The sequence below is a fragment of the Lynx canadensis genome, chromosome E1, assembly GCF_007474595.2.
Source record: "Lynx canadensis isolate LIC74 chromosome E1, mLynCan4.pri.v2, whole genome shotgun sequence".
In the NCBI taxonomy this organism is placed as follows: domain Eukaryota; kingdom Metazoa; phylum Chordata; class Mammalia; order Carnivora; family Felidae; genus Lynx; species Lynx canadensis.
Window position 1 is genome coordinate 36,629,747 of NC_044316.2, and position 25,016 is coordinate 36,654,762.

General features: G+C 44.0%; 1 protein-coding gene across 3 annotated transcripts in view; it reads left to right on the top strand.

Moving 5' to 3' along the window:
* SKAP1 (src kinase associated phosphoprotein 1) overlaps positions 1-25,016 on the top strand; it is a 287,749-nt gene that overhangs the window by 250,995 nt on the left and 11,738 nt on the right. For all 3 annotated transcript variants that reach the window (XM_030296974.1, XM_030296975.1, XM_030296976.1), the window contains exons 11-12: positions 3,882-3,982; positions 23,805-23,913. In XM_030296974.1, coding sequence (XP_030152834.1) covers positions 3,882-3,982; positions 23,805-23,906 — 203 coding nt within the window. In that variant the 3' untranslated portion in view covers positions 23,907-23,913. The remainder of the gene's footprint in view (positions 1-3,881; positions 3,983-23,804; positions 23,914-25,016) is intronic.

Sequence of the window (25,016 nt, forward strand, 5' to 3'; positions counted from 1 at the left end):
ACAATATGTTTGTAAACTTAGACCGTCACTATTCTTCCTATGACATTTTGTTTGCTGGGAGCTTAGCTTCTCTTAGGTGGGGTAAAGAAAATAAGATGCTGCCCCCCCCCTTTTTTCTCTAGAAAAAGTCCTTCTCAGCTCTGCTAGCAATTTAAATGCAGTGATCATACCCATTAGCTTCTCTATCATTGTAATTGTTGTTAATTGTTATAACTGTTTTAGTTATTAGTGGTGTCATTATTGCTCTAGGTCCTCTGTCTGTTTTATGCTGAATATATTAGTGCTTTGCTTTTGAATTACCAGGCTTTATTTAGTGCAGAGTTACGTTTTTTTGGAGAGACGTTGAGAAATGCTGGCATTAAGCTTTATTCTTTTGTTTTTCATTCCAAATGGACAGACTGGAAAAAAAATAATTAGATGGAATAATGTCCCCAAAATGAGCATGAGGATGCTTTGAATTAATTAAATGGTCAGAATGCTGCACCATTTCTGATCTCAGACTGCTGCTAGAGTAATGTAACCCTCAAGGAGCCTCGGTCCAGCCCACAGAGGAAATCCTCCCTCTCAGGCTCCCAATTCTTCACTGATCTCAAGACATCAAAGCCTCCTCATGCATTCCCTCGTTTATAGAATGACCTGGTCAAGTTTAGGGAGAAGCTGGACTGGCCCTGCAAACTTCCAGGCCTCCCAGGCCTTCCTGAGGCAAAGCAGCAGGAATGAAGCCCTCCTCCGCCTTACCTCTACCCACTCTTGGTCAGGTTTTTATAACACAACCAAAGCTTCTGGGAAGCCTTCCATGAGGTTAGCTTCCCTACTATACACAGCACCCTCAGCTTCGCCTTGGAAGGCCTATCATAATCATAAATCAGTAAATATCTGTGCAACTCTTTGTGTCCCCGTGCCTCCCCACCTGGACGGCAGCCTAAGAGCAGGGACTCTGTGTGTGGCCAGTGCGGAATTCCCAGCATCGAGCACCGTCCCCGGCACTTTGTAAGTGCACTGTATGTGTCTGTCGAATGCCAAGGAAGGAATGTAGTGAGGTCGTGTGCACACATTCATATAAAGGTGAGTCACACATATGTCAAACGGGATGTCTGCACGCCCACGGCCCAGTCTCGTCCAGCTAAGGCGTTCCTCCTCACTGATTTCCCAGTACCAGAATACCTCTGTTTGGGGAGCAACTCCCCATATCTAGCTCTTCATTCTGCTTATTTTTCAAAGCTGTGCTTTTATGGTGCTAGTTCTGCCAATTCTGATTCTTGGGCTGGGTAAATTATCTGCTGGATCCCTGAGCTCTATCTTCTTTTAGCCTTTAGCTTCTGAAGAACCAGGGGCATTTTCTATATTTGTTCTTGGAAGGCTTTTGTTTTCCTCCTAGCTTCTTGCTTTCCATGTGCTTTTAGAATAGATCTTTTTCCAGGTATTCTTCCCTGGTGTCTTATGTGTCCAATATCAATGCTTACATTTATACCCAAAAAGTACTCATAATGTTAAAAGTTATCCCATATCCAGGCACATGGGGAACAGTACCCCACAGTGACCATCTGCTAGGCCAGAAAAAACCAAGACAACTTTGTTAGCCTTCTTACCATTCAGAAATGTCAAGTTGTGTTTTAAAAATCTATTTTTATAGGGGCAACTGGGTGGCTCAGTCGGTTAAGCATCCAACTTTGGCTCAGGTCATGAACTCATGGTTTGTGGGTTCTAGCCCCAAGTAGGGCTCTGTGCTGACAGCTCAGAGCCTGGAGCCTGTTTCCGATTCTGTGTCTCCTTCTCTCTGCCCCTCCCTCACTCGCACTCTGGCTCTCTCTGTCTCTCAAAAATGAATAAAGTTTAAAAAAAATTGGGGTTGGGGACAGTGCCTGGGTGGCTCAGTCGGTTTAATCGTCTGACTTCAGCTCAGGTCATGATCTCGCAGTCTGTGAGTTCAAGCCCCGCATTGGGCTCTGTGCTGACAACTCAGAGCCTGGAACCTGCTTTAGATTCTGTATCTCCCTCTCTGTTCCTCCCCTGCTTGCACTCTGTCTCTCTCTCTCTCTCTCTCTCTCTCTCTCTCAAAAATAAAGATTAAAAAATTTTTTTAATAAAAATAAAAATCTATTCTTATAAAATCATTTTCTCTGTAATATATAAATGCATGAAGAATATTGATGTCAATATACTTTTCATTTATAATTCTGTCCAAATCTTCAGGTGATTAATCAACTCCATTATGACTAAAAAATACATTAGTATATCCTCTGAGAAAACTATTTTCATTCTTCAGGAACTGATATTTCTCTATTATTCCATGCCCTGGTATCCCCCAAAACACATGCCTTGTCTTTCCAATAGTTAGCATTTTTCTCGCAGTGTATTTTTCTTCCAAACACGTTCTTAACTCTGGTTTCCAGTGTAGCTGTGCCCTCTGTCGTCTACTGCATATATAAACAATCATCTTTGTAAAGGGAAACATGCCTGATTTCTATATGGTTAACATTTTTACTTCTGTTTGCAATATCCGAGCCTTAATTACATAGCTCTGTCCCTCCTCGAGTTTTGCGCACTTTAAGGTTCCTACTAAAGTTCTTAGACATACAAGGATTTGGTTCTCCTGTGCCTTTGTTGTTTGAACTGCTGGTAAGTGAGGAATGAGCGTTTTAAGAAGCAAACATAGCCAGGGCCTCCGCCCACCCGCACCGCCCACCTGCTTTCCTCCACCTGTCCTCATCCTCAGGGACCAGCACTATCCTTCCTCCCGGGAGGGTCAAAACAAATGAAGGGAAAGGTAGAAACTGGTGCTAATAGGGTGCCCAAAAGTCACTTGAGTTTTCATCAGAAGCCAGGACTCCTGACTGCCATCAATAAGAATCTCATTTTTGGTGGGTGTCTTGCTGACAGCGCTCACACATAGCATCCTAAGGAACGGTAGCGCGGCCACATCATCCCTGGTCTGGTGGGCATTAGCTCTCCTGCCATTCAAATCCCCAGATCCTCTCCCACTTTGTGCTCTAGTGTTTAACCTTTCCGGGTAGAAGAAGATCAATACAGATTCTTCATTGCTAAGAATCAATGGCTGTCCTGTGGCATCACTGCCATCTAGTCTTGCTGAGAAGCCCAGTAAATCTCCCCAGCTGCTTCAAACGCTTAGTGTGTCGTCTTCAGTTGCTTTCATTTTTAATGCAGATCACTTTAGTTTCTGTCCCCCTGGGGGTTTGCAGATAAATCTTGGCAGACATGTTCAGGGTCTACAAATGAGATGCTGGAAAAGGGCCAGCCCACCCAGAATTTAGTTGCAATGGATGAGACACCCCTTGGTTCCACTTAAAGCCTGGGCTCTTCGTAACCGTATTTATTGGGGATTACCTCATATAGTACCTGGGTGGGAAGTGCCCAGGATGAAGTTTCCCGTGTAACAGAAGAGACCCACATGGGAGACTGTGATACAGATGCATGTGGGCTGACTCAGCCTCTCAGTAAACGGGCAAAAGTCGGAGATTTATCCCATTCTTTGAAATGCACATTGAAGAGAAGCACTGGCTAGTTTAGAGGCCCTGGATCAAAAAAATATCTGGCAGGAAATCTCTGCACTACTTATTTACAAACCAAGCAAAAACTTACCTGCCTGATTTTCTTTTATTAATAAATGAATGTATTTGTCATATTGTTGAATAGCATCTGACTAAGGGTGATCTGTAAATATTTAATGTTACTTAATGATCTCCTTTTCCCACAGTCCTTTGCTCATGCTGAGTGTTTGGCTGTATCTCATCCCAACCCCTCTGAATCTTAGGTTTCCTAGGGGCAATATCAGAACTCTGGTTTCCATTTGCAGCAAAAATGTGGACTCTATGGAAAAAGACAGAGTCCTTTTAACTTTGATTTCTCCTCTCTTTGATCAGTGGACTATACCAATTATTACCAGGGCCTATGGGATTGCCATGGTGACCAGCCAGATGAACTATCCTTCCAACGGGGTGACCTCATCTACATTCTGAGCAAGGTAAGGACATAGAGTGTGGGGCTTGGATCAAAAGTCGATTTTTTCATTCTTGATGATGTAGTCACCATAACTACAGAATCATTCCATGTCATACATTTCTCTCGTGTGTATTATACGTCTCCCTCACTCATAAATTCCCACTGATTTATAATTGTTAGGGAAAAGCTTAATTGAAAATTCAGGTTCAGGAACTAATTTTCAAATTTAAAAATGCAATAAAGTAGACATAACACTAAAACTATGCCAATCAAATGTATTCTTTTTAGGGTCTTATGGTGCTTAAAAGGTCATCATTATGTACATAATTTATTACTGTATTAATACTCTTGAAAACATTCTGGCTCCGTAAACCACATTTTTATGTCATTTACAGATAAAGAAGACTGCGGTATACTAATGATGAGTTCAGAGCTAGTTGGCTCAACTGGTGTGAGCAAGTGTTGATAAGGCCAAGATAGTGAATCCAACCCCACAAGGGCCAGCTAACTTTATTCTCTTCCTCAGTCATAAAGTTAACTAACCCCTAGCCCCAACTAACCCTCTCACAGACAGTGTTGTTGATCATAAAAGAATTAGGAAAAAGTAAAAGGATAGATTATCGCAGATCCATCACTAATGTGAAGAAGATTCAGAACTCATGGGCTACTGTTTGAGGGATCAGTAGCATCATCTTTATAAAGAAAGATTATACATTTTCTATATACGTGAGCTAAGGAAATAGGTTCTGTCCCTGAAATAACTTCCTAAAAAGTTCTTTATGAGGTCAATCAAACACATTTTTGGAATAGACACACCTTGCTCTTTAATTAGTGTGTGGATTCCGTAAAGGCAAATTGAAAACCCATTGTATTTTTAACTCATCGTTTGCCACTTATCTTTATTCTATCAATGGCCAAGGGTTTGTCTCAATTTGAAATATACCATAAGGGCCTTAGGAAACAGACTGGGCTGACTTAACGTACCTTTGAGTGTTTCCAACCGGTCCCCTTAGAACGAGGACCAAATTCAGACCCCAACCTTTTGCAGAAGAGTAGGGAGCCTGCAAGCCCTGCTGACTGAGATCACAATCTTCTAGTGATTTCTTCCAGAGCCCTAATTCAGTGCTATCCTGGTGCCATTCTGGTGCAGCTCCAATACACCAAGAATAAATTGGAAGCAAAGAAGGGAGTGGACATTGGCCTGATTGGTATTTCAAATGCCCGAAAGCAAGGTTTGCCTTGTAATAGAATTTGTGTACATTACCACGCTGGCATTACAGGGGTAATCGAGTTATCCACTCAGGTGTGACCAGGCCTCTGTTTGCCCAGAGCCTGCAGGTGAACAAATTAACTGTTTACATTGTCTGAGGTGCCTGCAGCAGGAGGAGGGGGGAGAACAGAGCCAGACTGTCTGCTGGCCTTCTCTCTCGGTCATGATTATTTTGTTTGTTTTGCATGTCTTTTTGCCTTTGTTAATGGCTTCTCACTGGGGGTCCCTCTCCTCCATTTAGAAGGGGCTGTGGGGTGACTTTCCCTGCAGTACAGAGCTGTCTGCAGTTACCACGGCTGTTGTATTTTTAAGAGATACCAAAGAACATGGAGAGCCTCCCCTACCTGTTTTTCTAACCAATCCCCCTCCCCCTCCTCCCTCACGGAAAGCTAATATATCAAAGTTTGATTCAGGGAGAATACGTCGCTGTTCTGGTTCTGTCTGGTTTCTTTCTCCATCTTTTGGACGGTTGTAAGTCTATTTTCATCCCTTACCATTGTTGTAGCGCATTTCTCCCCCCAGAAGCCACACCAGCTGCCTCCCTTCTCCATGTTGTTAATCCCTGCATGTCAGAGGAGGAAATGAGAAGCTAGAAACTCAACTGGAGTTTCCCTCATAAAGCTTCATTCCACTTAACGTTGGCTTGGGGAACATTTCGGATTGGATTTACCTTTATTATATCACCTAACTCAATAACAGTCCTTGGACAGGAAGGAACCTTAAAAGGCCACCCAATCCATTCCCTTGCCTCTAAGAAGCACAAATGAAACAATTCAGACAGATAGGAAAGGAGATCCCTCTACCATTAGCTGTTTGTCTATTCAGGCCTTCAATAACTCTTAACCTCCGCAATTTTCTTTTCTCATATGAATCCTAAATTCATTCCACTTTAACCCCAACCGGCTTGATTTGTTGGAATCAGTTATCCTCTGCAACCTGCCTCTCACACCTGGAGGAAAAGAACTGACTCAAGTTGAGGTTAGTCCAGAAAAATGGTATCCAGAAATCTACGTGTTACTTTTCTCTCTGACCGAAAAACCTTTGTTAAGGGAAGAAAGGCCTGCTGGTTTAGGAACCTGGAGAAGTCTATTTCCCCCAAGAAACATAAGACAAGACACAACTGGGGCAGCTCAGCTTGCCTCGACCAGTTTCCTCACCTGTAAAACGAGGCAGTTGTGTTGGGTGACCTCTAAGTTTCCTTCCACCTCAAGCATTCCTGTTGTAAACATGATGAGACAGATCCCGCAAAACTGCTAAAGAAATCCCACACAAAAATGCATTTAGCTTTAATTATGTATTCAGATTAAACGAATTTAAAAATTTCAATTATAAGCTCTTTTGTTTTGGGCCCTCATAAATGCCTCTGGCTTTCCCCTTTCTCTTTGCATGATAAAACAAATATGTTGGGGCACCTGGGTGGCTCAGTCAGTTAAGCATCCAACTCTTGGTCTCGGCTCAGGTCATGCTCTCACAGTTCCTGAGTTTGAGCCCCTCGTGGGGCTCTGAGCCGGCAGTGCAGAGCCGGCTTCGGATCCTCTCTCTCCCTCCCTCTCTGCACCTCCCCTGCTTGCTCTCTCTCTCTCTCTCTCAAAATAAATAAATAAACCTAAAAAAAAAAGATATATTAAAAAAGAAAAGAAATACGGTGGGAGCAGGCTAAGAACAGGCAGTGGACCCTAGATGAGGAAGTGGGGTGGGGTGGGGGCTTTATTCCTGGGCATCTGCTATTGTTAGTAGTTGCCCAAACATGACCCAACCTTGAATCCTAGAACACTAGGGCCAGGAGAGACTGTTAAGGTCTTTAGGCAAGAATGATCCCAGAAAGAGAGCTATTTGTCCTTTTTAAAATAAAATTTCCAGAGATGATGACTGGCTGGGTAAGAAAGATACCAAATACCCATCACCTGTCCTATTCTTAAGGAAGCTGGTCAGTAACAGATGAGTTACTTACGTGACCCTGAGCAAAGTCACTCAATCCTGCTTATCTTCAGCTTTCTCATCTGTAAAAATGGGAATAACTTCCGTTCATAGGGGTTCTGATGCTTGCCCTAGAGAGTGTGTGTCAAGAAGTACCTGGCATCTAGGAAAAGGCAACTATTATTACATTCATCTCTTTTCCGCTAACAATAAAGTAAACTGCTGGGGTCAATACGGGGTACATACTAGGCGTTCAGTAAATTATTGGTGAAGTGAGGGAGGAAAACCAGGTAGCCTGTCCCACTGAGAACTCTTCATAGAGACACTCAAAAGCACAAAGGCTTCTTACTTGGAAGTAGAAAGCCATCTAGTGCAGAGGCCTACACAGAAACCCACGTAGCCTTTCCTGGTCTGAGAGACTGTGTCACTGACAAAATTGATGGATTGTTCAGACTTCTCGTTGGATGAGAGGCCAGAGCCACATATCCAAGCTCTGAAACAGTAACCAACGGGGCGCAGGCAGCAGCAGCCCTGCTGACCTCCCCTAACACAGCCATCCATTCCTAGGCCCCATGCAGTTTCGTGCCCACTTAATCCACCGAGTTCCAATTTGGGTCTTAAAATATATTGAAGGGAGATTTTAATAACGAAGCCGATCTGTGCGTCCAGCGGATGTTCTCTGGGCCCGGATATATTCCGAACAGCTTTTTCTGGTCCAAGAACTGAGCTCTGTTTCCACCCGCTGCAGGGACGCAGCTCAGGCCACAGCGGGGTGTTTAGCGCTCTTCAGTGGCTCCAGATTGTGGCGCTTGTGCAGGTCTCCTCATACGTAACCGATGGCTCCGGAGAGCCTGCCTCTCGTAAATTACTTCCCACGATGCCTGCGACCACCGCAGAATTCAAGTTTGAATAGAGCAGGAAAAAGGTGTTTGAAAGGCCTGTTCACTCAGCTGCATTTTAATTTCCTTTTCAATCTTGTCCCAATTAATTTCACAGAATTAATCTCACAGAAGCAAACTCGGCAGCATTGAGGCTGCGGTTTTAGTGTGGCGGTCGCTCTGCCTGAACATGAAATAGGAGCTAATATAAAAATCCATCTGCTGTGTTTGAAATACACGCCGGCTGCTGCTCAGTCCTGTCTGACATTCCAAACATCAACAGCGGGGAAAAGTGATTTGGGGGTTAGTGGCCATCAGTACTTGGCAGGGGTTCAACAACAGGTGTACTCCAAAAATCCATTCAGCCTGGGCACCAGGCATGACAGGGCAGGTGCTGAATCACCCTCCGTGCAGTAACGCTGTGCCCTGGCTTAGTTCCTTTTATCTGCAGACCCTGAGACCCTTCTGTGGACCAGCACTGCTATGGGCATTTATTTTAAGTGGAAGAAAGGGAGGTACAAAGCCCCTACTTGGATAAGATGAGTCACAAGTCCCAACTTTCAGAGAAGTGACTCTCTTACTGGCTCCTAGGTCTCTCACTAGGGAAACCTTTTTCTTAAGGACTAAAGGTGCTTGTTCTGCTGTGTGGGAGAACTTCAGTAAACGCCCATTTAAAGATTAACCCACCTGGGGACTCCTGGCTGGCTCAGTCAGTGGAGCGAAGGACTCTTGATCTCAGGGTTGTGAGTTTGAGCCCCACGTTGGGTGTGGAGATTACTTAAAAATAAAATCTAAAAAAAAAAAAAAAAAAAATTAAGCCTCCTATGCTCCAGCAGATAAGGGCAAATTAAAGAGAGAAAAAGAATCTCTTTCTCAATTGACTAGAAAGGAGACAAGGTCCCTAAATGAGATCCTCTATTTAAGGTAAACTGAGTCAGTAGGCTACATCTCTGGGGCTTATGTGCTGTGCCTCAGTTCTTGGCCTTAGACCCCTCAAAGATTTGCCCAACTACTTAACCCCATGGCGATCGGCCTTGGAGCAACCAGCTGGGTACCACGGAAGGTTTATATTTATATGGTGGCTTAGCTGGGGTGGGAAGATGTTCTCATGGACCACACCACGCTTTTGTTGTGTTCTCTGCCAGTGCTATTAACATGGAAACAGAGAGCCTTACAGGCAAAGTTAAGTTTACCATCACACTCATGATGCTGTCAAAAGGCTTTGGGCCTTATGAGGATGAGGATAGACCGACTTTGTCGCCCTGAGTGACATTTAGCATCTAGTGAGGGATTGAAGCTACTTAAAATTAGGCTGGATCCTAGCTCCAAACCCAGCTCCTTGTAATCTGGACGCAGCAGGTCTGTTCCTGGCACACCTGGACTGTGTTATGTCTGTTATAATAGGGTTTTTAAAGCCCCGTGTTCTCCACCCACTCCCTCAAAGGACTACTTAAAGAGAGTAGACCTTTCCCCCTCCCTTGACCCCCTCTCCTCCAGAAGAGATTTGTATGTTGTAAAAATTATCTGAATGCAGCCGTACTTGCTCTTCTAAGTGTGCTTAGTTGAATGTGACAACAAGCCTCATAAAAACAGAGAAGTTAATTCCTTCAATTGCTTTAAATGAAGGGTTGGGTTTCTTTTTTTTTTTTTCTTTTTTTTTGGTTTTTAAATTTCAGGGCTCTGAGGGAAAGGAGGTGTTTGGTGACATCTAGTGTCCATTTAGGACTTCCTCAGGCACCATTACCCTCAGCCTGGCTGAGTGGGGGGATGGGCGGGTTATTTGGGAGGTAATGCAGGGGTAGTAAGTGGGGAGAATATAGGCCTGGGGCACAGGCTGCCCAAACAGTGTGATGAAACTGATCAATGCCTGTCAAAGAGCAATTATTCACCTCTGACCCAACCAAAGGGGGCGAGTGAGGGGGATACCATCGGAAAATATCTTTTCTTATTTATGATGATATGAAAGAGAAGCAGAACCTGTCCCCACCACCCCATTTCATGTTAACAAGCAGGTCCACACTGTGCTGTGATGACGAAGATGATGATGATGGTGGTGTTTTCTCTCATTAATAACCCCAATGGGAGTCTATAGAGTCAGGAGGATGGGAATGGGATTTGGGGTCAGCTGGAAGGCAACGGTCATACACCGGTCAGATTCAGTAGAGGCCATTCCTTTCCCCCAGACAGGAACCAATCGTCTAGAACAAACCCTGGCAGCCTCATTCCTTCCAGGTAATTTTATAAATGAGGGGACACCCATTCCAAGAGAGGACAAAAGGGAGAGGATGCCTCTGTGTGTGTGTGGTGTGTGTGTGTGTGTGCATATGCATGCATATAAACCTACTAACAAGAGCCCCAATTGCATATCAACCCTATCCTCCAAACTCTGGCCATTTATTGTAAAACCAGTTTTTTTAAAGAGAGTAAGATTGGCATTTTCCACTTTACTCTCCTTACTCTAAAACTGTTGTCCTGGACAGGAGCCTTCACTTTCTACACACACACACACACACACACACACACACACCTTTCAGTCAGGTGGAAAGTCCCAAATCAGATAATTAACTATGAGGCCCAGACAGAAATGTTTACCTAGAACCATATAAGCCATGGCAGGGTAGGTTAATGCTCAGAATCGCCCGATGCTTTACCAGCTCCAGTGCAAAAAAAATTCCAGCCATTTATTTTGCAGTGAATTTATAACAAATGCTGTTAAAGGCTTCGTCTTTTGACAGACGTAATAATAAATTCACTGTTAAAGACGGTAGTTTAATTCCTTATACCTCCAATACTGCACAGAATAAACCATATTCATCACTGAGTAATTTTTTACCACATAAATCTTTAAAACTAACCGGTGAAGGCTGTTGAGACTGAAATATTGTGAATTATTAGATATGCCCATGTAGTATTGGATTCAGAGGTTTCCATTCGAATATATTAGGGGAAAATTTGTGTCTTTAACTGTGACATTCTCTCCATTTCCCACTGCCAGTATTATAACAAGCGGCTCCTCCAGAGTCAACTGCACGTTTATTAGACAGAGATTTAGTAATAAACTCCTCACTAATCTGCCAAAGAGGCTGGATGACATTTCGGTGAGATGCTCTATTTAAAAGGAGTCACAAAAGCTTTGTTTCTGTGTAATTATTTTCTCAAAAGGAGCTCAGCCTCCCCAAACCTCTGCCTGCCAGCATTTCTTGGTAGTGTATGGATCCAGCTCTCCCACCCGACTAGCAAAATATTAAAAGCCAATTATAACCTCATTGCAAACATACAGGGCAGTAACTTCCAAGCAGTTTATAGGATTAGTTAGCGGGGGAGGGGGCTTGGGGCAATTGGTGAGAACAGAGAAAAGCTGGAATTAGCAGACACTGCCAGACGTATGGTATTTCAGGGCTAATAAAAAGATTATATTGATCCTCAAACGAGAAATAATAGACAATGGTTTCAGAAAACTTGCTATTTAAAAACTTTCTTCTTGACATATGACACATTAAAGATACAATTAAATCCTCAGATTTGAGCAAAAATCCTTTTACTCTACCACATTAATTTTGAGTGAAAATTCTGTGCCTGTTAGATGAGAATACTCTGAACCTTTCTCATGATTTTGCTAGTGAAGTGACATTTAAACTAACCAATTGATTATATCAAATTGTAATGCCCTCTCCAGTTTCATTAAGGAAACATTAATATTGCCAGAATGAAAAATATTTTTTTTCACTTAGATGCAGAAATATACATTTTTTTTTAGCAAAAATCTTTGGCAGTTTCTCTGTTGCCACTATTCCCACTAATATTCTGTATTTGGGAAGAGTTCCAGATACTAAAACTTCCAAGGAACATTGTGAACTTTAAGATTCTTTTTAATAAAATCAAATCAAATAGGTTTTTAACTGTTAAACAAAGGAGAAAAATCTCCTGGCAGTGCAAGACTGCAGCCCATCAGAATAATTGTTAAAAGACAGAACCCGGCTAGAAAGATAAGCATAATACCAGCAATTAATATTCAGCATTTCACATTATAGTCAAGAGGATGTGTTTTTCTTTGTGATGTGGCTCATAAGCTATGAGTGTTGGGAGCCAGACTCTGAGCTCTGTCTTCTTTCTGTGCATGAGGATTAAGGAGGGGGGAAAAAAAAAACCCAGCAACAACCATCCTGCTCCATCTGTAAATGAACAAACATCTTGATTTTATAGCTATTTGCTTTGTAAAACTGAGGAATGAAACAAAAATTACTGGATGCCTAAGTAACACTTTAATTCCGAATTCATTTACGCTGTAGCTATGTAGTTGTCACAAACCATAATGCAGTATTTAATTAAAATAACAGAAGTGCATCTAGATATGTCCTGGGGTAGCTATCACCAAATTATAGTCTATGCCATCCGTATTTTATTTATGAAATGGCAGATTCTAAGGTGCAACTAGGCTGATACAACAGCATAAACATTTTTAAACCTGCATTTTTATAAAGGCTCTTTTTTTTTTTCCTGCTGTGTCTTTAAATATTTTCCTCCTATCGTTCTGGGGTTTTTTAGTGGGATTGTTTTGATGTCGATAAAGATCTCGCTTTCTAACTCTTGCGTTTCAACTATTGACCTCCTGAGTCTTCTGGCTGTGAGAGCCCCCCGTCTGTTGTCATGGAAAGGCTTGAGTTTTCACTGGAGCCGCAGCAAGCATGGGACATCTTAGCAGAACTTGGACGTGGATTCCAAGAGGGTAGGAAAAAAGCAACCCCCTTTTCAGACTCGGTATGCTTGTTCCCATACAATCTTCCTTGCACCTTTTTTCCCACCTATAAATACCCATTATAGTTTACACGCTTGCTTGCTCTACTTTGTGAATGTTCACATGCAGACATACTGCTCCTTTTCATAAACGCATAGCATCTATCTTACACGCACCCACCATCTATCTCCTCGTTCACATTGGCTGTCCCATCCACCTCCTTGTCTGTAGAATTATGTTCAGCAAGGTCCCGATTTATAGGAAATAAATAACGAAAATGGAACGGACTGGGAAAGATAATCGAAACATTCAAATTGTTATTTTTCACTGTACTTTCCACAAACAGAGCATCCGTAAACACCTAGCAAAGGTGCTGGCCGATTCCTAAAACGCAGTGCCTTATGGAACATTCTGAGCCGGGCAAGGTCTCTGCGTTGTATCTTTCCTGTTCTCTCTCTCTCTTGCTTTTTGGTGCTTCAAGACCTCACCATTTTTAAAGGGCAAAATGATGCCGTGCTGTTATTTTCATTCTTTCTGCTGCTTATTTATCCTCTGTCTAATGACAAGTTTTTGTCATCATTTATCCTCTATAAGACAATACTAAGAATTTTAAAACAGAAATAATCATTGCAGTCACCTTTTTAAAGAAAATAGCCCTTGCAATTGCTGTGTAAAGATATTCCAATAATGGTATCCTCGGATCACAGCCTGATCCTACAGCAAAGGTCTTTTGGAGAGAGTGTTTCTTATACACACTTGTAATTATTTTAGCCCCTTTCACAGGTCACATAGAAAGTTAATTTCAATCGCTGCTAATTTCCGTCCAACAAGAGTGCGGTACTTTCAACCACCCAAAATAATTGGATTCAAAACAAATTTAGGAAATTGAGTGTGTTAGAAAGCAAATAAAAATATCCTTTTGGTAAGGAGGAGGGTGAAAGTAGTAAAAATGGCCTTTTTTTTTCCCCTCCCTTCTTTCCCCTTCACAACTTTGCCATTAAAGTTGCACCTACAGCTAGAAGTTTGTCCGTGAAAAATGGTCATTTTGTTTCTCTGCTCAAAGAATGTTATTAAAATGCTAATTTAAAAGAAAAAGGAGTTAAATATCTAGCGATGGTGCATTCTAATTGCAACCATAATGAGCTCTCTAAATGTGCGTGCCCCTGACACACACAGAGCATAAACAGCAGTAAACAGATCATTAGTACCCGCGTTCATTTATTCTGGCGACCTTACCATGACCCCACCGAGGGTAGGGTGAAAAGCAGGTGGATCTGGCTGTGACACCCCCTAGAGGGATCCAGGAAATGAAGCTATAAGCGGTTGTCATGGAAACGCCTATGTGTGCAGATGATGTAACACACCGACAGGCTGTAGGGCTCCGCAACTGGGACGTTGCCTTTCCCTCGCCGGAACAATCTTGAGGATTAAATTATTCATTTCTTTAATTCACAAAGCAAAAGGAATCCTAATTTTCTTGGTGATGTGCAACTCTCTTTCATTTGTCTAAGGTCTGGAACATGGTGACTTATCATCCCCTCTTTCTCCGAAACCTACCCCAGCTTCCTATATCCTCGCCCAAGTCACTGAATCTGGCAGAATCAAGTGGGGGAAAGGAAGAAATCTGATGCTCAACATCTGTACTTTAAGAGAGAAAACCTAAGGTTTTAAACTGAAATTAATAATACAGACAGCGTCCCTTTCTGGTGAGGGCATTTAGTTGACCAGGGACCGAGAGCATACCTATCCTGAACAAGATGGCTTTGTGTGGAGCAGGGCAGAGTTAAGCATAAAGCAGAGAAGGCACCAGCCCCAAATGAGCACATCACCCTGGCAAGGTGCGAGAAAAAGAGATAAGAGAAAACAAGCATCTGCTCGCCCCCCTTCCAAGTCCAATTGAGGGAATCGAGATTAATAAAAATAATTCTTTGGAGAATGATTCCACTCTATCCTACCCTGTTTTGTACCAAACAACCTCAATAACCTTACGGCAATCGTAGAATAACGTTTCTTCTTCTTTTTCTTCTTTTTTTTTTTTTTTAAGGAAGCAAAAAAGACGATCTCTGGAAATTATTTTAAAAATAAAAATATCCTGGCCTGCGCCTCTCCCCCCGCCCCCCCCCTCCCCATTGCACTTTAGATGAACCTGTGATATTGTAGCAATGGCCCTTGAAGTGCAGTGGGGAGGTGATTTAGGAGAATATTAAAGGCAATGTGGAGATTCAAGGCGCCTCTCTCAGGGAGATCTGGAGAAATACGCAGCACAGATGGGCTGAGCAGATTAAACATTTCCGTCACATTGTTTCCAAATTGTGTTGTGGTGCCTGAGGCTGGTACTGCGGTCAGAGCAAAACAGAGCGGTGCAGAGCTGCGAGCCGCACAGTTTATGGAATACATATTAATACGCCGGTCTCACATGGTATCACAATTCTATCAGCGCCGAAATGCTGCCGTCTCTATTGTTCCTGAATTCTGCACTTGGCGCCTTGTTTGCTCCCATCTGCGGAGTGTTTACCTTCCCTTTATCCTTCCTCTCTCTTTCAGGCAAAGTTCAAGTCGTGTGTGTCTTCCTCTCATTTCTCTTCCCGCCTTCCCTCTTTCCTTCACGGCTTACGATTTTTCTGCCGTGCACAGTCTGTGTTTTGCACACACCGTCATCACCAACAATGTCCGGTCTGTGCGGGGGTCCTGCATACCAGCCTGGCCTCGACGTGATCATTATCCACTCACACCCAGTTTTAGGACATGAGCTCCAGACTTGAGGCTGAATTTCCCCCTTTGCCTTCCAGGGCTCTCGGACCCTCCATCTAGCTGACACAGTCCTCCCCAGAACACCAACTCTTAGCTGTACAGTTGTCACCATGCGCCCCCCCCCCACCTGCTGTTGCTGACCACCCAGCCTTTCCGGGCCCCCTTTCTCACATTGTCACATACCTTTCCCTCCTCCCCAGTCCAGGCCCATCAACCTCCAGGTTAGCAAGTTCCCTGAAATGTAATAATAAATAAAACTGGCTCAAATGAGACAAATTTAACAATTCATTCTTATTCTGATTTATAGACCAAAACCCTGAATAATGGAAAAAAGAGAAAGTGACTGGCAAGAACTTAAACCATGGTTTGAAACAGCCCAGGGAGGCAGCCAAGCTACCCAAGGTTTCAGCGGAGCGCTGAGCGCTCCAGTCAGTCCTCTGACAGCTTCCAACATCGCGAATCCACCGTCCACCCGACTGACCACTTCCTTTTTCCTTCTGTAAAATGTCTCCACAAAACCTCTTATGCTGCAAAGCAGGCACCTGCTTGTCTTTGGTGAACGATCCCTGTCCCCCGCCTTGCTCTCCTCAGCAGTTGGAAGGGCGCTGAGTTAGAGCCCTCAATTTATTTAATAATTTATGACATCCTCAGAAAGCATTAAATTTCCAAAGCTGGATTTAAGGAGTAGAGAAACTGAGGGCCAACCCAAGAGTAAAAATACGATGTTTTTGGCTGACCATGGGATATTACAATCTACTCTGCTTAGGAATTCGAATTTCCCATCCTTACTTATGATGATGTCCGATGCAGAACCACTGATAAAAGAAATAAGCAATCATAAACCAATAATTCTGTGATTCATTGGCCCTTCCCATACATATATCAGGCACCTATCGATCTCTCATGTCAGGAGCTGACTGATTGTTCTCTTGAAGAGGAATCCTCTTATTTACAAGCGCTGATACAGTGAACTTTGATGGTTAAAAGAACAAAATGTGAGACATTTTCCGGGAATCTTGTTCCATGGAGGCTTATCGAAGCCCAATTCAGGGTGAACAGAGAACATCTCTGTTAGGAGCATTCTCAGGGTAGACAGTGTCAAGCGGCTTGTTCCCAAAGCCCTCATGTGGCTTTGAACAAGAGCCATGAGAAGACAGCACAACTTTTAAGTCACAGTTAAAGGGATGGGGCCTTAGTGGTACACCTGAAAGTAATATAACATTGTACATCAAGTATATGTCAATAATAAAAGAAAAAAGAGAGAGAAAGACGGTGCCTTAGAAGGAATGAGCAAGCCTGGTCAGCCTTAGAAGAAGGAGCAGACTCTTCTGCAGCTGGAAGGCTGAAGCCTAGGAAAGCCAGCATGGCAGGAACAAGGATTCCTGATTTCCTTTCGCTGTGTTTTTAAACGCAGAGGCTGGGGAGAGGGTGGATGGAGATGGCCACACTGGGCCAAAGTGCGGATCCAGGCCAGAGAGATCATTGTATTTTCCCCCAAGAGCACTGGTTCATAAACTGTAGAGGGTTCACAAACCCTTCGAGCATCTGACAGAAGTTCTGGACCTCACCCCAGGGACAAGACACATGTACACGTACACACACAATTTTACACCAATTTCAAGGAACTCAAAGATCCCTTCGTGTCCATCCGTGGACAGGCCAGGGGTTCGCAGACTCCATTTTAAGAATCTGTGCCCTAGAGGGTGGTGCTTTCCTTTTGTTGGAACAGCCTAGGATTCACTGAGCCTAGAAATTGAATTCTTATCCCAAGACAGGATGGTCATTCCAGGTCATGTCTGTGCTACTCCAGGGGAGCCATGGAAGAGCTTATACAAATAGGAACCAGCAGGGAGGAGAGAAATTAAAATGTAGCAATCATGGAGTAGGGGGTATTTAATCTCTTTTAAGGCTTATGATAGGCGCCTGCTGGTTTTCCCCCTGATATCCCCTGACACCTACTGACAGGGTATTTGCAGCACCACACAGGGACTCAGGGCCCTGTGACAGGAGGAGCGCTGAGGAGGTCCATGATAGTCTTGAAACCATAAACAGCAATAGGAAACCACTGGAGGCAGAGTCAAGCTGTGCAACGTGCCCGTGGTTGGTGGCCATACTGCTTTTGTTTATAGAATTTGCTGTTCTTTTTATGGCAGGTTTGGTAGGGTTGGGTTTTTTTTCCTTGTTGATGGAGATTAGCAGCATAAATCCTTTATGGCAGTGTGCAATCCCCCATAAACACTTCTGATTGTTGCTGATGGTGAGCGCTGTGTCTATTTCAAGTTCACTCAATGTTCTGCTCATCTAGGCCAATAGCTTGTCCAGCCAGATAAGGGAGTCCAAATAACCAACCTTTACTTTTAAGATCCCTTCATTTGGGAGTTCAAGGAGGTGGGACAGGGTTGGTGTTGAGGGAAACGGGTATTTAATCAAGCCTCAAGATAATAACGATGAGAACAAACCACACGTCGTACTATTTTTGAGTGAAAAGCTTCTAAAAAGACTTTGTGACGACAAGCAAGTGCTATGTTAAGGGTTTGTTTCCTTTTTAAAAAAAAACAGCTTTTTATATTCTTATCTAAAGCATCTTCAGTTAACAATTTTGTGTAATTAACCTCTTAGCTCTACCATACATGATGTATATAGAGTTAAGGACTGAGGAGCCTGTACAGTTCTGATTCCTTAACATCATGGCCACATATCCCCACCTTGGAGGTAGAAACACTTCCGCGTTGAGGATTTTAGGTCTCCCGGGAGCATCTCAGCACTTTTTCTGGTTTTTCAAAACATCTGGGCACAAGAAGTCAAACTTCATTGAAAACGTTGATCCCAAGAATTCAGTTCTCTCTCCCATCTCAAAACTAAAATCCAAGGATCAGCAACTTCATAAAAATGCAGTAAATTAGCACCTCTAGACAAGAGCAGAGTTCATTCAGAGCCGGGGTCTGCCTGGCTGAGCCAGTACTCTCTCCATTTTAATAGTTTAATAAAAATTAGCATAATTAACGAACATCTGTATGATCCAGAGTGGTGCAATTTGGCACTTGGAAACGAGGGCTTAAACATGATTGCTGTGAGTTTAATGTTGTTTTAATTCTTTTTGGCACTGTGCAGTGAAATGAACGTTTGGTGGTGATAGTTCTCGGCCGGATCTCATCTGCATTTTTCTCCCTTTGATTATGAGCAATTGTGGACTCCCCAGCAATTCATCAAAGTAGAAATTATTTTAAAATACCTCGTGGTGTTCAGACTGGGCTGGGGCAATGCATGGGGGGTGGTAGCGGAAGAGAAGGCTAGAAATTTTCCATTCATGCTTTAAACATCTCAGGCCCTGCAGCCCTTTTTGCGTCTCCAACCAAGGGATGAAATCTGGAAAAGCCAGTCAGATCCCAAGACCTGTAGGTGCTTTGATTAAGCTCCTAGGCTCCCACAGCAGGATGCTTATGGTCTCTGAGATGGTGCCATCCTCCTTACGCTCTGCCTGCTCTTTTGTTTTGAAGGGCAAAGAGTTGATTTCACTCATCGCGGTCTCACCGCTGTGGTAAGGCTACTACATCTGCGGTCGGCAGGGTCAGTGCTCCCCTCGAGCGAGAGCCCGCCGACTGGGAGCCTGGCCTTGGCAGGTGTCCTGCTGAGGCTCATCTGCTCCCTGTTTGCACCCTCTTCGAGCTGGCAGAGAGCGCCTTCCCAAGGCTTAGTCCCTGCTCCTGGCATTATGGCCAAAGGCGGATGCGACGAAGCAGGAGTCAGAGTCAGGTGTCTTGACCCGTCCCTAGGAAGGGAATGCCCGATCTGAGCCCCTCAGGTGATGAAGACGACACCATGTGGCAGGTGGAAGACCACACTTCACACATGTTTCAGAAAGTTGACTTCGAGCAGAAGACTGTCAAACAACATTGTGCCCACCCTCTGCCTGTGAGGAGGCGGAAGAGTAAAGCTAGGGTTTTTGTGAGTAACAGTGAGAGAGGAAGACAGAATATGTGTTCCCCTTCACAGAAAGGCTTTATTGGAAATGATGTTCCAGCAACACGCTAAACAAAAGGCAACACAAGAAAACATCAGGCGGAAACTGCCCTAACTTTAGTGTTGGAAAATGGACAGTAACATAACTTGTACAGAGAGGAGCTTAAATCGTCCTGACAGGCAGAGGCTAAGGAGCTCTGGGTAATTTCCCACAAGGCAGAGTGGACAGTAGGGAGAAGCTGGCCTGGGAGACGAAGGGAATGAGAAGGCGTGGGGAGACGGCGTGCTGGGTGGTAGACACATTCATTTACTTAAAACTGGCTTTCAGGGGCGCCCGCGTGGCTCAATCGGTTGAGCGTCCAACTTAAGCTCAGGTCATGATCTCATGGTTTGTGAGTTCAAGCCCTGCATCAGGCTCTGTGCTGACAGCTCAGAGCCTGCTTCAGATGCTGTGTCTCCCTTGCTCTCTGCCCCTCCCCCACTCATATTCTGTCTCTCTGTGTCTCTGTGTGTGTGTCTCTCTCTCTCTCAAAAATAAACATCAGAAAAATTTTTTTAAAAAAGACTGGCTTTCAAAAGCTAATTCCCTGTTCTTCTTAGGATCAACTCAGTCTCACTTGTTATGGCATTTGAGACTCTCCTCATGGTATTTAGGGAGCCATTTGGGGAAAGTGTCTCCAAAGGCAGTTGCTCTCTTCCTGCCACAACCAGTCTAATCACCAGGGGAATATCTTGGAGTTAGTTGTAACTAAATCTGCTCAACTGAAAGAATAAGTCCCAATGCTCCCCTCATTTCTTCATAACCTCATTGAACAAGTATTTTTTGGCCCCATTCTGTGCCGGGTACCATGCTGAGTGCTGGGAGTGCAACAGCAAACAAAACCAACAAGGTCCCAGCTCTCACAGAACTTTCCAGCTAGTGACTGGCTCTGAGACAAAGGCAGACTGATACAAGGCAGGGTGATGAACTCATTTCCGGGGAAGCACAGGGCACAGTACTGTGGACCACAGAGCTGGGGCCCTCACACAGAGAGTTTCAAAGAGAGGCTTCTAGAGAGTCTAGAGCAACCCAGGAATTGAGATCTGAAGGCTGCTTAGGAGGGAGCCCCATGACAGGGAGGAGGGCAGGAGAGGCTAAACAGACAGAGGACAGGCTCCAAGATAAGAGAGCCTGTGGGCCATGGGAATAGTGAGACAAAGTCTGTTTTACTAAGGGTCCACTGATTTAGGGGTGTACGGCAATGCTGAGCAGTCGATGGGACCAGGTCATGCACGGCCTCGTCCACCTTGTCAAGACGTTGACAAAAGGCATTGGGAAGCCACTTAAAGGCTTCAACAGAGCACTGACATTATCAATGTGCATTAAAATGAGTCTGGCTGCAGAATGAAGACAAGATTGGAGGGGCAAGAACGGAAATACAGAAACCAGTGTGGGGGGGGTTGTTTCGGTAGTCCTCATGAAAGATGACAGTGACATGACTAGGGTATCGGCAACGGGAATGGAGAGAAGTGCATGGATTCCAGTAATGCTTTGAAAAGAATCTGCAGAACTCAAGGACTGACTGGAAGAGGGGGGTGAAATTGGAAATGACTCTTGGTTTTCTGGCTTAATTAACTGAGTGCATGGTGCTACCACTCACTGAGATAGAGGACACAGGAAGTAAAGATAGTTTGGGGGTGGGAATGGAGACAGAAGCAGGATGAGGGGTTACATTTAGGATATGTTGAGTCTGAGCAGCTTAATAGATATGCAGTTGGGTATTAGGATCCAACACTTAGATCTGGGCTGGAGCTATTGTTGTGAGTCATTTACGTGGCAGCTAAAGCATAGACGTATATAAGGTTGCTCAGGGAAAGTGCAGTTAAGTCAGGAGAGGGCCAGGACAGAACCCTGGAAACAACCATATTAAAAGGAGGGGTAGAGAAAGATGAGCTTGCAAAGGAGAACGAGAAGAAGCAACCAGAGGTAAGAGGGAAGCCAGGAGAGTGTAATTATCATAGAAACTAAGAGAAGAAAATGCCTCAAGAAGGGTCCATGGTGCCAGGACTGCTGAAAGATCAAGTAAGTTAAGGACTGAGAAGTACCATCCAGTCTGAGCAGTTAAGGAGGTTGTAGGCGACCACGGACAAAATGTGTAAGTGGAGTGATAGAAGCAGAAGCCTGAGAAGAGTGGCTTGGAGATGGAATAGAAAGCAAGAACTTGGGGTAGAAAGGGAAGTAAACCCTTTCAGTAAGTGTGACTGTGAATTAGCAGTTGGCATAGGCTAGTAGAAATGGGAAGTTGATGGGGCATCTGGGTGGCTCAGTCGGTTAGGCGTCCGACTTCGGCTCAGGTCATGATCTCGCAGTTTGTGGGTTTGAGCCCCGTGTGGGGCTCTGTGCTGACAACTCAGAACCTGGAGCCTGTTTCGGATTCTGTGTTTCCCCCACTCTATTTCTTCCCCCTCCCCTGCTCACACTCTGTGTCTCTATCTCAAAAATAAATAAATGTTTAAAAAAAAAAGAAAAAAAGAAATGGGAAGTGGACATGTGGTGGGAACTATTTAATAAGTGTTTTCAGGGGGGCCTGGGTGGCTCAGTCGATTGGGCCTCTGACTCTTGATTTCGGCTTGGGTCATGATCTCATGGTTTGTGAGTTCGGGCCCCACGCTGTCTGTGCTGACAGCGTGGAGCTTGCTTGGAATTCTGTCTCCCTCTCTCTCCGCCCCTCCTTCTGCCTCTCTCGCTCTCACTCTCTCTTTCTCTCTCTCAAAAATAAATAAATGAATATTTTTTAAAAAGATAAAGAAAACTCAGCTTTTAAAAATATTAAAAAATAAGTGTTTTCAACGACAAAAGAAACTTGAACACATTTTGTGCTGATGGAAGGAGCCATTTACAATAGAGGCCGAGGTCGGACTCCACAGAATCTCATCTCTGAGAAATAAAGAAAGTGGAAGAGTTACAACGGCACGTAGCGAGGGATAGTCTTAAACCCAAGCACACGTGGGGAGAGAGTCTTTAAACCAGAGGAGGGATACGTCCTCCACTTCAGTGGTAAAGAGGGATGGTTGTCAGTACAGGTTAGTTCCTCTTTGGTGGCTGAAAGTTGACACATCTGACAGGTTCTCTTTCCTTTTTGAAGGTGGAAAAAAGGTCATCTGCTGAGAAGGAGGGGGGAGGCAGAGGAGGAGAGGTGGGGAGATACTCTATCAAAAAAGAAACAGAAAGATGCCCAGTTATCCTGGAATTTTATTGTGTCACCAACCTGGTTTTCCTTCTTTCTTTTCGTTTCTTTTCCTAGTAGAATTCAACAGCCAAGGGTGCAAAAAGCAGACAGGTAGCTTCATGGTACCCCAAAGCCAGCTGAACCAGAATGCAAGATATTGCCTATATATTCCTAAATTTTACTTCCATCAAAAGAAAGAAAATATTTTCTGGTGCTTTCAGAAGTACTCCCATAATGTTTAACACCCACTGTGCTTTTGGAGAAGCTCTTCTGTATTCAAGATGCTCCACTCCCAGCCCTGTGACTGCCCCTTCTCTTAAACCCTTTCATTCCCTCTCTTATTTGCCCCTCTCTGGAGCCCTTATGTCCTGCCTGTCATTACTGAGGTACCTATCAACCTCCCACCTCTTCCTGGAGAAGAATCTAATGTTTAGAGCACCTACTATGTATCAGACGATTATACTCCCACAACAAGAGGGGAGAGATACTATCCCTGCTCTTACAGAAAAGGAAGCGTAAGCTAGGAGAACATAAAGTCACATGGCTACAAAATGACCAAGTGGGGATTAGATCCCAGTCTGTCTGACTCCAAAGCCCATTACTCTATATGCTATAAGCTCCTGGGGAGCAAGCAACGCTCTGATCCATCATTACATACCTCATGGGAACTCAAACAGCACTTTGCACATGGAAGATGCGTGGTAAATATTATTGATTTGAACTGTGACCTGATTCCCTGAATATCTTTAGTGCTCTGGCATTTCGGACGTGCCCGACTTTCTCAGAAGAAGCCAATCCACTCTGCTTCGTAAAAGACATGCTCTTTACAATGCAATGGCATTTCCTATACGAGGTTTACATTGTTAACAGGAAGATAACAAAATGAAGGGTTTGCTTTCTTTCTCTAGATGATTTTTTTAAATTTAATAATCCTATCAGAGGATAATCCCTGATGGGATAATAATCCCATCATGGACCCAAGAAGGGTCCATGGTGCCAGTACAAGTCAGACTGATAGCGTCGACAAAGAAATCACGCAACATTGTGTCCCATGAAATCACTATAAAAGATGAACAGAAACGTGACCAAATTCCAGCTGAAACCATCCTCTTTTCCTGTTTCAGGAGTATAACATGTATGGCTGGTGGGTAGGAGAACTGAACAGCCTCATTGGGATTGTTCCAAAGGAGTATCTCACCACTGCCTTTGAGACGGAAGAAAGATGAAACCCAGGTATCAGAACTATTGCCGAGAAGTCTGTTGGCCATGCCGTCATTTCTCTGGGAAGAATAAGAATTGCCAGTGAAGTGGCTTTTCTTCATGATTTCATTGACATAGAAATTTCATTTTTCTCTTCTGCAAAAATCTGGAGGTTAATGATCCAAGGTATCAGGTCCCAGATATCTTCTTTTTTTGCTCCTCTCGTGTGTGGCCAGCATTCTAAAGCTTACCTCACGGCCCAAGACGAATGCCGCAGCTCCAGCTATCATGTCTGTACCCTGCCCAGCAGGAAAGATAAAATGAAAGAAGGGCACAACCGCTTGTTTTAAGGACATTTCACAGATGCCGCACACACCCCTGCTTGCATTCCATTGGCCAGAAGTTGGACAGATAAGACTTATTCTAGGTAGAACCTGTGTCCAGCTTAAAAGTGAAGTGGGGAGAGGATTTGTTAATAAAAGGGGAGAATGCATATTGGGGAACAACTAGGAACTTCTGCCACAAGACTGGGTCTGGGTTTCTTTACCCCCTGTTCCCAAATCCAGAGCACCATTTCCCCCAAATGCCCACGTATTACAATATGACTGGCCAAGACTAGGACTCCAGTATGAGGATTCCCATGAAACATAATCAAATTAACTTTTAGGTAATAAAGAACATGGCTTGTGTTTTATGAGCAAGAACCACATCATATTTAAAACAGTGGAGTGAGTGCTTGCTTTGGGCGGGGTAGCAGTAGGAGTTGCTTTGGAACCGCGTGGCTTTTGTTTAGACTTAGGATGGCCCTGGAGAGTACCCACCCTAGCATGGTGTCGCGAGCTCCATCTTCCGGCCTAAAATGGGAGCTTGTGTGACAGTGACACACAAACTGTCCTTGGAACCTTCCAGACCAGGGCCACTCTAGTGTGCAGCAGCAGCTGCATGGATTCATTTAGGGAGATACATAAGTATAGATCTTACTCTGCGATGCCCTTGTACAACCGTAAAGCACCAGCTCAGGCCTGTCACTCAAGGTTTGACTGTATGACTTTCCTGCTGAGGACTTCATTTCCTGGCCACGAATGCAGAAGAGTTGGGCTCTTGCTGTCAAATCTAAACAGATTCACTCTACTTTG